General features: G+C 43.4%; 1 protein-coding gene across 3 annotated transcripts in view; it reads left to right on the top strand.

The window, feature by feature from the left end:
* LOC132407470 (syntaxin-binding protein 1) overlaps positions 1-11,636 on the top strand; it is a 132,974-nt gene extending 121,338 nt beyond the window's left edge. For all 3 annotated transcript variants that reach the window (XM_059994055.1, XM_059994056.1, XM_059994057.1), the window contains 2 exons: positions 3,539-3,693; positions 10,366-11,636. In XM_059994055.1, the coding sequence (XP_059850038.1) occupies positions 3,539-3,693; positions 10,366-10,448 (238 nt within the window). In that variant the 3' untranslated portion in view covers positions 10,449-11,636. The remainder of the gene's footprint in view (positions 1-3,538; positions 3,694-10,365) is intronic.
* The last annotated feature ends 410 nt before the right edge of the window (positions 11,637-12,046 follow it).

Here is a 12,046-nt window from a genome sequence, read left to right as displayed (position 1 = left end):
GGTCAGGCAGCATATGTGGGTATAGAGACAGGTTCAGTGTTTCAAGGCTGAATCTCTTAATCAGAACTGAAACAGACAAACAAGAGAAAATCTGCAGATGCTGGAAATCCAAGCAACACACACAAAATGCTGGAGGAACTCAGCAGGCCAGGCAGCGTCTATGGAGAAAAGTAAACAATCAATGTTTTGGGCAGAGACCCTTCATGAGGGCTGGAGAAAAACATGAAGTCAGAGTAAGAAGGTGGGGAGAGGGGGAGGAAGAAGTACAAGGCAGTAGGTTATAGGTGAAACCAGAAGGTGTGGAAGGGTGAAGTAAAGAGCTGAGGATTTGATTGGTGAAAGAGATAAAGGGCTGGAGAGGGGGAATCAGAGAGGAGAGGACAGTAAGCCATGGAAGAAAAAGAAGGGAGAAGAGCAGAGGGAGATAATAGACAAGTAAGATGATAAGGTGAGAGAGGGAAATGGGAATGGGAAATGGTGAAAGAGGGAGGCATTACCGAAAGTTCGAGAAATCGATGTTCGTGCTATCAAGTTGGAAGTTACTCAGACGGAATATTAAGGTGATGCTTCTCCGACATGAATGTGGCTCTCATCACGGCGGTAGAGGAGGCCGTGGACTGACAAGTCGGAATGGAAATGGGAAGTGGAATTAAAATAGGTGGCTACTGGGAGATCCTGCTTTTTCTGGTGGATGGAGCATAGGTACTTGGTCTCCCAATCTATGTTGGGCCTCACTGCTATACAGGAGGCCACACCAGGAGTACTGAAACAGTAGATGATCAAACAGACTCAGAGGTGAAGTGTCACCTCACCTGGAAGGACTGTTTGGGGCCCTGAGTAGTAGTGAGTGAGGAGATGTAGGGGCACGTCCCTCCCACTGATCTCCCTCCTGGCAGTTATCCTTGCAAGTGGCTGTCCCACCCTACTGATCTTAGCCCTGCAAATGGATGCCTCGCCCCTCTGATCTCCCTCCTGGAACTTATCCTTTCAAGTGGTATTTGTCCCTCCTCACTGATCTCCCTGCCCACAGTGCTATCATCTAGCCTCTGGCTGAACTCCCAAGTTACACTTGTTCTCACTATAGAGTAATAGTGTTGGAGTGAAATGGGTTCTTGGGTTTCCCTGTCTCCCTCTCTCTTCATGGTGGCCACCCATTTCTTCTCTGAATACCTTATATAAAACCACGTCCCCCACGTCACTTTGTGTTGTGGAGTGAAAGTTTGCGCAGTGTAATTTTGTTTAGGTGTGGTAGCCATTGAACGTGGACTCGACGATGAGAGCTTGTTGCCGTGTCGGTGCATATACTGCAGAGTTACCGTACAGTCGGTGATGTACGGTTGTATTATTGGATAGTGGCATTGCACTGGAGATGTGGGTGTTAGCACAACAAAGGAATGTGGAATACTATTAATAGTAAAGTCTGTTGTTTGTTGGCTAATACTCAGTGACAGAATCTCTGACAAATGATGGCTTGTGGCTTTCCTTTACCTTCTTACCCAAGTGTCTGACTGGATTCTGACTGCAAGCAGCACTGGGCAACACAGCCTGTTAAATCTATGTCACTGCGTCCCAGTCTTGCCTACCAGTATCCCTACATTCCTTCGGTTTCTGAGAATCTATCAGTCCCTTCCTTAAATATACACACCATCTCAGCAGCTACCTCCCTTTGCAGAAACTACTCCAAGTATTCATAACTTCCTGAGGAAGCAGATTCTGATACTCTTAGTTCTGACCTGCAGACTCCAGTTGAAGGAGCAAAGTCCCGGAGTTCGGACTTGATGAAACCTATGACTTGTGAAGGTTGGAGGCAAGGTTGACCTGTTATTTTGAAGGGTTACATTTGTGATATTTCCTGGCATGGATTGGACTGGGTAAGGGTTAGGGCAAGGTTGACACGTTATTTTGAAGGGTGATGTTGGTGATATTTCCTGGCATGGATTGGACTGGGTAAGGGTTAGGGCGAGGTTGACCTGTTATTTTGAAGGGTGATGTTGGTGATATTTCCTGGCATGGATTGGACTGGGTAAGGGTTAGGGCGAGGTTGACACGTTATTTTGAAGGGTGATGTTGGTGATATTTCCTGGCATGGATTGGACTGGGTAAGGGTTAGGGCGAGGTTGACCTGTTATTTTGAAGGGTGATGTTGGTGATATTTCCTGGCATGGATTGGACTGGGTAAGGGTTAGGGCGAGGTTGACCTGTTATTTTGAAGGGTTACATTTGTGATATTTCCCGGTATGGGGTGGACTGAGTAAGGGTTAGGGCAAGATTAACCCGTTATTTGATACTGGTGATACGTTGGAGATATTTCCTGGCATGGGGCAGACTGATAAAGCTGTCATACGTTTATTGCCGACACTTTATCAAGTATAAGTGTCGACGAAGAAAGTGATACAATCACTTCTGGCAAATGATTCGATTCGTGATTATTTTCTTCCAATGTGATTTGTCGATATTTCTGTCAATCTACTTTAAGCTGTGATTTAGCTCTCCCTGAGGGACAATTTGGTGAGAGAACAAGGCACAGCACAGTGCTGCCCTTTTGGCTTATTTCAAGATCAATCTAACCCTTCCCTCCTACGCAGCCCTGGATTTTTCTATCATCCATGCGCCTATCTAAGATTCATTTAATTGTCCCTAATTTATCTGTTTCAACCACCGCCCGTAGCTGAGGTCTAGGCACTTAATCACTCTCTGTGTAAAACAAAACTTCCTTTGTCATCTCCTCTAAACTTTCCTCCGCTCACATTAAAAGGGTGTCCTCTCTTACTGGTTATTGCTGCCCTGGAAAAACAGGTGCTGACTGTCCATTCTATCCATGCTTATTATCACCTTGTATATCTCTATGAAATCTGTCATTTTTCATCCTCCTTCAATCCAAAGAGAAAAGCCCTCACTCACTGAACGTACCCTCATCAGGCAGTATCCTCTGCACCCTCTCTAAAGCTTCCGCATTCTGAGATGGCCAGAACTGAACACAATGCTCCAAGTGTGTCGAACCAGGGTTTTATAGAGTGGCAACATTACCTCATAGCTCTTGAACTCAACCCTGTGTCATGTAGGTCAGCTGTTGCAGGGTAACACACTGCCTGTACCTGAACTGGCACAGAATAAAATTAAATAAAGAAAGAAATAGCTACTATACCTCACATTTGCTTCCTTTCCCTTCCCCAAGTCCCACTCCTTGTAGATGGCACAAAATGTGTGATGCATTCTCTGTTTAGTGGAGAAAGAACCACAAGTAGAAAAGAGGAGATGAGGAAAGAGGAAGGAGAGCAGTGGAGGGGGTTGGAGAGAGGGGAAGGACCAAGGGTCTGGGTGGAAATTGGGTAAATTTTCTCCGGTGAATAATTCCAAAGCAGGAACTCTGAAGGTGAAAGCATCTTATGTTTATTATATATAATGTTCCATGCAATGCAGTCCTGTTGATGGTTGTTATTGGGAGAGATTTATAGAATTAATCTCCACGGGGCAGCTTGTGTCTGTGGATTCTAGAGAATCATCCTGATTGTTGATGTTTCTGTGACATTTTGTGCAGTGCCCGATATGGTCACTGGCATAAGAATAAAACTCCGGGAGAGTACAGGACAGGACCCCGGCTCATCATCTTCATTATCGGAGGGACTTCATGCTCGGAGATGCGGTGTGCTTATGAGGTGACACAGGCCAATGGCAAGTGGGAAGTGCTAATAGGTAAGTATTAAGAAGAATCAGCCAGCAGTATATTCACGGTGGTAAGTCAGTTTGCGTGCATTTACTTCCGATTTTTGCTTCGTTTGATGAAATTAACATCGCTTGATTTTATTTTGCTTTGTGGCGTGTTTCGTCTATTTGATAGTGGAACAACTTCATGCTGAGTGTTAACTGCTTGTACTTTGTTGCACTGTCCTCTGGAAAGCCAGTTTCTGAATTCTTCATTATTGCTGCTGGTTTATGCTTGCTGTGTTTTGACCTGTTTTCCTTCAGCCACGATTATTTTCTCCTTTCTCTCATGGTAGTTGTTCTCTGCCGTTGTAAATGCTTGTTTGAGTCCTTCCCTGCTTCCAGGTTGCCCGCACTGAACCTCAGCTTCAGAGTGCGAGGTTGTCCAACAGGGCAGAGTTGCTTCAACTTCACCTGGTATCTTCAGCTGGGAAGAGGCTCAAATTCTATGCAAGTGTGCATGTACCAATCCTAACAGCAATGCAGGGAAGTTAATATGGACAGACATTAGCTCGTTATAAGGGTGTTAGCTGGCATCTGTTCTCTCACAGGTTCTACCCACACTATAACTCCAACACAGTTTCTCATGGACTTGAGGCACCCGACCTTCAGGGAGTCCTCTAGGGTTACCTTTGAGGATCAGGCTCCTAAACAGGAGTGAAAATTACCAATGAAAAGTAAAGCCTCTAAAAAGAAACTCTTCTCTTTCCAAGGGTTTTCTTTGTTTACTGAAACTTCTCTTTCATAATTGCAATCTTAAAAATCTTTTTGATTAATGAACTTGTAACAATGCCAACAAAATCTTTCATATGTTAGAAGTACGTTGATAAAAAATTATCCATCATTTGAAAAATGCTTACAGTTTACCAATCAGACTTTTCTGCTTAACCCTTTGGGTACTGTTAAGATTTTTTCCCAAACACTTATTTTGCACACAAAATATAAACTTTGGTCACATATATTCAGCCTTTTAAATGCAAAATTAAGTGGTTAAGAGATTAAGCCTGGAGAGAAATATACTACCATTCTGAACATAAAAATCAGGAATGCCGTTATTACTGCAAATGGTTAACACAAGTTCTTTATTTAAAAAGATCTTCCTTATAGTTAAAAATTATAATTAATTAAAAAGTATCATTTCTAGCTTTTAAAACCTTCAGTTAGACCTGTGAATTGAGTAGTGATTAAACATGCAATATTTCAATGTTAGTGCTGTGGTGATGAGCACTTCCTGTAATTTTGTATCATAACCTTACAACCAGTTGCCTAGAGATTGGAAACCATAAAATACATTTTGCACACTAATGATTGTGGAGGCATTATATCAAGGCCCAGGCCATTCCCTGTGAAATTGGGTTAGCAGGGATACATATCAAATGAAGTCATTTCCACTCTTAAAAGCAGAACTTTGAGCTTTTAGGTGCAAAGTACACAGTAAAACTTAGAGCACACTTTACGCTTTGTTATTGTACATGGTATATGATGGAACTCTGTTCTGACGTCAGTGGATTTGAGTGGGCAGCTTCTGCAGTGACTGCATGCAATTCAGGCACTGTCAAAGAGTGTGCTTACAATAACAGTAAACATGCTTCTCAACATCTAGTTACTGAAATGCTCAGTCCATGAACGACTCAGTGGTGACACTGCTTTTAGGGTGTTTGTGTGTGTGTTTATAGTTTGTGTGTCCATGTGTGTACGTTTGAGTGTATCTCTGTGTTGTGTGTGTGTGTGTACTTTTGAGTGTACCTCTGTGTTGTGTGTGTGTTTGAGTATGTGTGTGTACGTTTGAATGTATCTGTGTGTTTGTGTGTGTGTTTGAGTGTGTGTGTGTGTGTGTACATTTGAGTGTATCTGTGTGTTGTGTGTGTGTTTGAGTGTGTGTGTGTGTACGTTTGAGTGTGTGTGTGTGTGTGTGTACGTTTGAGTGTGTGTGTGTCTGTGTACATTTGAGTGTTTCTGTGTGTTGTGTGTGTCTGTGTACATTTGAGTGTTTCTGTGTGTTGTGTGTGTCTGTGTACGTTTGAGTGTTTCTGTGTGTTGTGTGTGTCTGTGTACGTTTGAGTGTTTCTGTGTGTTCATGCATGTGCCAGCGTGAGTGCGTGTGTGTTAATGGAGCGTGTCATTTGTAGCGTGCACTTCTATGTATCATCAGGAACATGAATCTTCTTTCAGTTTGTCTCCATGGTTCAGGGATGCTGATTGTGGTCACACAGAGAGCCAGGCTCTTTGTACAGTCAAACTACTGGGTCACATGGACCTGGCTAAGAGTGTCTCCATTCTAATGCCTGACTGAGCCACCAGCATCCAGTTGCCCTATTGGGTAAATCTAATGCCTGACTGAGCCACCAGCATCCAGTTGCCCTATTGGGTAAATCTAATGCCTGACTGAGCCACCAGCATCCAGTTGCCCTATTGGGTAAATCTGGAGCTCCCTGCCCTCCCCTCACAGCCTGATGGTCCTACATGGCATCCATCACATCCATTGCTGCTGATGCCTACAACAGGTATTGTGCTCATGAGGTCATATTTAAAACCAATTTTAAAGTTAAACTGTTTAAAAAGCTAATATTTATCCATGATTAGCACTGCAATTGCAGTATATTTGTTTGCTGCAGTCTTCTTAAAAACTGAAAGACAGTCTGTGCCAGTGAGGGCTGGTGACCCTCCAGTGAGGGTTGGTGCCAGTGAGAATTGATGCCTCTCCATTGAGTGTTAATGCCAGTGAGGGTTTATGCCACTCAAGTGAGGGTTTGTACCAACTGGGGGAGGTCTTATATCCTTCTGGTCAGGGTAGTGCCAGTGAGGTTAGCGCCCCTCCAGTAAAGGTCTGCCAGTGAGGGTTAGTGCCCCTCCAGTGAAGGTTGGTGCCAGTGAGGGTTAATGCCCTTCCAATGAGGGTTGGTGCCAGAGAGGGTTGATCCTCCCACAGTGAAGGATGATGCCTCGCTTGGTGAGGGTTACTGCCCCTCTGTTAAGGGTTAGAAACAGTGAGGGTTAGTGCCCTTCCAATGAGGATTAGTGTACCTCCAGTGACAATTAGTGCCAATGAGGACCCCGGTGAGGGTTAATGCCCCTCTGGTTAGGGTTGGTGCCAGTGAGGGCTGGTACTGCTCCAGAGGAGGTTAGAAATATACAAACTTAGAAAACCTACAGCACAATACAGGCCCTTCAGCCCACAAAGCTGTGCTGAACATGTCCCTACCTTAGAAATTAGTAGGCTTACCTATAGCCCTCTATTTTACTGAGCTCCATGTACCTATCCAAAAGTCTCTTAAAAGGCCCTATCGTATCTGCCTCCACCGTGGTTACTGGCAGCCCATTCCACACACTCATCACTCTCTGAGTAAAAAACTTACCCCTGACATGTCCTCTGTACCTACTCCCCAGCACCTTAAACCTGTGTCCTCTCTTCCAACCATTTCAGCCCTCGGAAAAGCCTCTGACTATCCACATGATCAATGCCTCTCATCATCTTATACACCTCTATCAGGTCACCTCTCATCCTCCGTCACTCCAAGGAGAAAAGGCCAAGTTCACTCAACCTATTCTCGTAAGGCATGCTCCCTATTCCAGGCAACATCCTTGCAAATCTCCTCTGCACCCTTTCTATGGCTTCCACATCCTTCCTGTAGTGAGGCAACCAGAACTGAGCACAGTACTCCAGGTGGGGTCTGACCAGGGTCCTATATATCTGCAACATTACCTCTCGGCTCCTAAATTCAATTCCATGGTTGATGAAGGCCAATGCACTGTATGCCTTCTTAACCACAGAGTCAACCTGCACAGCTGCTTTGAGCATCCTATGGACTCGGACCCCAAGATCCCTCTGATCCTCCACACTGCCAAGAGTCTTACCATTAATACTATATTCTGCCATCATATCTGACCTACCAAAATGAACCACCTCACAGTTATCTGGATTGAACTCCATCTGCCACTTCTCAGTCCAGTTTTTCATCCTATCAATGTCCCGCTGTAACCTCTGACAGCCCTCCACACTATCTACAACACCCCCAACCTTTGTGTCATCAGCAACCTTACTATCCCATCCTTCCACTTCCTCATCCAGGTCATTTATAAAGATCACGAAGAATAAGGGTCCCAGAACAGATCTCTGAGGCACTCCACTAGTGGCCGACCTCCATTTAGAATATGACCCGTCTACAACCACTCTTTGCCTTCTGTGAGCAAGCCAGTTCTGGATCCACAAAGCAATGTCCCCTTGGATCCCATGCCTCCTTACTTTCTTTACTTTCATTTCTTTACTTACTTACTTTCTTTACTTACTCCTTTCTTACTTTACTTGCATGGGGTACCTTATCAAATGCCTTGCTGAAATCCATATACACTATATCTACTGCTCTACCTTCATCAATGTGTTTAGTCACATCCTTAAAAAATTCAGTCAGTCTCGTAAGGCATGACCTGTCCTTGATAAAGCCATGCTGACTATTCCTAATCATATTTTACCTGTCTAAATGTTCATAAATCCTGCCTGTCAGGATCTTCTCCATCAACTTACCAACCACTGAGGTAAGACTCACTGGTCTATAATTTCCTGGGCTATCTCTACTCCCTTTCTTGAATAAAGAAGCAACATCTGCAACCGTCTAAACCTCCAGAACCTCTCCCGTCCCCATTGATGACGCAAAGACCGTCACCAGAGGCTCAGCAGTCTCCTCCCTCGCCCCCCGCAGTAGCCTGGAGTACATCTCATCGGTCCCGGCGACTTACCCAACTTGATGCTGTCCAAAAGCTCCAGCACATCCTCTTTCTTAATATCTTCATACCCAAGCTGCAAGTCATCATTACAATCACCAAGATCCTTTTCCATGGTGAATTCTTAAGTAAAGTATTCGTTAAGTACCTCTGTTATTTCCTCTAGTTCCATACACACTTTCCCACTGTCACACTTGATTGGTCCTATTCTTTCATGTCTTATCCTCCTGCTCTTCACATACTTGTAGAATGTTTGCGGTTTTCTTTAATTCTGCCCGCTAAGGCCTTCTCATGGCCCCTTCTGGCTCTCCTAATTTCCTTCTTAGCTCCTTCCTATTAGCCTTATAATCTCCCAGATCTCTAACATTACCTAGCTCTCTGAACCTTTTGTAAGCTTTTCTTTTTTTCTTGACTAGATTTATTACATCCTTTGTACACCACGTTTCCTGCACCCCACCATAATTTCCCTATCTCATTGGAACATACCTATGCAGAACTCCACACAAATATCCCCTGAATATTTGCCACATTTCTTCCGTACATTTCCCTGAGAACATCTGTTCTCAATTTATGCTTCCAATTTCCTGCCTGAATGCAATTCCCCTTACTCCAATTGCACACTTTTCTAACTTGTTTGTTCCCATCTCTCCAAAATGCTCTCCCACTGAGAGATCTGACACCTGACCAGGTTCATTTCCCAATACCAAATCAAGTACAGCCTCTCCTCTTGTAGGCTTATCTACATATTGTATCAAGAAACCTTCCTGAACACACCTAACAAACTCCACCCCATCTAAGCCCCTCGCTCTAGGGAGATGCCAATTGATATATGGGAAATTAAAATCTCCCATCACAACAACTCTGTTATTATTACACCTTTCCAGGATCTGTTTCCCTATCTGCTCCTTGCTTCTGTTACTATTAGGTGGCCTATTAAAAGCATCCAGTAAAGTTATTGACCCCTTCCTGTTCCTAACCTCCACCCACAGAGACTCCGTGGACAATTCCTCCATGGCGTCCACCTTTTCTGCAGCCGTGATACTATCTCTGATCAATAGTGTATGCCTCCACCTCTTTTACCTCCCACCCTGTCCTTTCTGAAACATCTAAAACCCGGCACTTGAAGTAACCATTCCTGTCCCTGAGCCATCCAAGTCTCTGTAATGGCCACCAGATCATATCTCCAAGTACTGATTCACGCTCTAAGCTCATTCACTTATTAATGAGCTTGATCAATGAGGTTGATGACAGAGAGGGTCGGTGACCCTTCAGGAGGGAGTTAGTGCCCCTCCAGTGAGAGTTAATGCCAGTGATAGTTCTCCTCCTCCAATGAGGGTTGGTGACCCTCCAGTGAGGTTTAGTGCCTCTTCTGTGAAGATTGGTGCCCCTCCAGAGAAGATCAGTGACAAGAGAGGGTTATGCCTCTCCAGTGAAGGTTAGTGTCCCTCCAGTGAGGGTTGGTGCTCCTCTGGTGAAAGTTGGTGCCAGTGAGAGTTAGTGACCCTCCGGAGAAAGTTGGCGGCAGAGTGGGTTAATGCCCCTCCAGTGAGGGTTGGAACTCCTTCAGTGAGCAGACAGCCATCAGCATGTAGTTGTACTGTGTGTGATGTCCCTGTGGGAGCCATGCACTCAGGTTCAAATGCAAGCCACACTCATCACTTTAGGTGGGGTGTTGGCTAGGTAATTTTTTGCAGATAGTCTGATTGATAAACATTCATTTCATTCACACAAAAGGGCAGAATCCCATTTCTAGGCAAATAAATCAATTCCGAGACTGTACAAATTATAGAATGATACTACAGCTGAAAGGAATTGCTGACGTTCAATACCACAAGGAAAAGAGGAGTGCATTTTTAAAATATTACTTAAAAAGTTACATTAATTCTGCTGATGTCATGAATTTGTATTTCCACCATTCTAAATTGTGTTATGTCTCAACTGCAGGGTCGACACATGTCCTTACTCCCCAGAAGTTACTAAACTCACTAAAGAAAATGAATAAGCCAGATGAAGAAGCCAGCAGTTAAGAGTGAAGCTGTACATCAAGGCGTTCCCACACTCTGATCCCCAAATGTTCCCTTCCCACTGAGGAGAATATTACTGTCTGTGAAGTTTTGATGTTGCATCTTTGTAATTCAACATGTATGTATTGAGCTAAACAATAAGGCTAGTGAATTTAATTAAACCCGTTTAACAATGGATGCAACGTTTTGAAACAAAAAGCTACATTAAACTGTAATTACCAAATCTTATAAGGATGCTCTGAATACTGCTAGGATGTGACAATGGTAGAATTCTGTTTGTTTATTTAGTGTACGTTTTCATCAGTGGAGGAACAAACTGCATGTACTTATTCGTTAATAAGCAAATAGTGATTCCAATGTAAGCAGAGATAAAACTGGTTGGACTGTTTCTCATTCATAGTCTTCAACCAATCAGTACAAGACAGATCTTTAACACAATCCAGAGTTATCTTCTGTGGTCTCTGTATCTCAGAGCCAGATTCAGCTTTAACCCAATTCACTTGGGACCAAGGTTTGTTGAAATCAGCCTGGTGTGAGATCATTGAGAGACCTATCAGAAGAAGGTGACATTTGGATGAAAATTCCTGAACATTCCTCCACGAATTTTCAAACAGAAGTATTCTCATCTTTTCTGTGTAGTGTCAAAGTCATGCTTGCTAAAAGAGCCAATGTTATTTCAGTATTGTATTTAGCAAAATGCCGTTTGATTGGGTAGTATCAAGGTGAACATAATGCACTGAGATGTATAGTGGGTGTGTGTCATTTCTTTCTGTATTGTCCCCTGGTGACAACGTGAAGTAGCGCCTTTAATTTATGAGTGTCTCTGCCCTGTGTCTGTTGTTGTGTGAAGCAGGTTTGTGGTTTCTGAGGATATTTTCCCTCTGGGCATTGCTATATCTTCCATTTGTTGAAAGGGATATTTACCTTCCAGTCTCTGCTCGTTTATTTTGTAAGCAAAGGCTGTGTGATGCACTGACTGCTTGTGATGCAGAAAGCTTCCTTTGCCATTGTATATGATCTCTGTGTCAACATATTTATATTTATCTGAAAGTTTAGTCTGCCTTGATCCCACGTTCCTTTAAAACTTAATCAGATTCTTACTTCGGTGTGTTTAAGCACAAATTGTACTTTGTGGTACTGATACTGAATGGACAAATAAATTGAATCTGATGAGATTGCTTGTAGAATGGTGTGCTGTAATCTCTCTCCTGATCTGTTGCGTGGCACGACCTAACTGAGCATAGAGTCATTTTGAGTAACTTCCGGCATTACAGGAGATTCAGATGAGTTACAACAATCTACTGGAGAAATTCAGTAGGTTGAGCAGCATCTGTGAATCAAAAATCAGGTTTATTGCCACTAACATCGTGAAATTTGTTTTGCAACAATACAGAACAAGACATAAAAATTTACTGTAATTTACAAAGAGAAATATATAACAATAAGTATGTACTGCAAAAAGAGCAAACACTGAGGAGGTGTTCATGGGTTATCAAACATTCAGAAATCTGACGGCGCTGGGGAAGAAGCTGTTCCTAAATCGTTGAGTAATCTTTTCAGGTTTATGAATCTTGTCCCTGATAGTAGTAATGAGAAGAAGG

Source organism: Hypanus sabinus, chromosome 18 (genome assembly GCF_030144855.1).
Source record: "Hypanus sabinus isolate sHypSab1 chromosome 18, sHypSab1.hap1, whole genome shotgun sequence".
Taxonomy (NCBI): Eukaryota; Metazoa; Chordata; class Chondrichthyes; order Myliobatiformes; family Dasyatidae; genus Hypanus; species Hypanus sabinus.
Note: the sequence above shows the minus strand (reverse complement) of the source record. Positions and strands in the feature narration are given on the sequence as shown.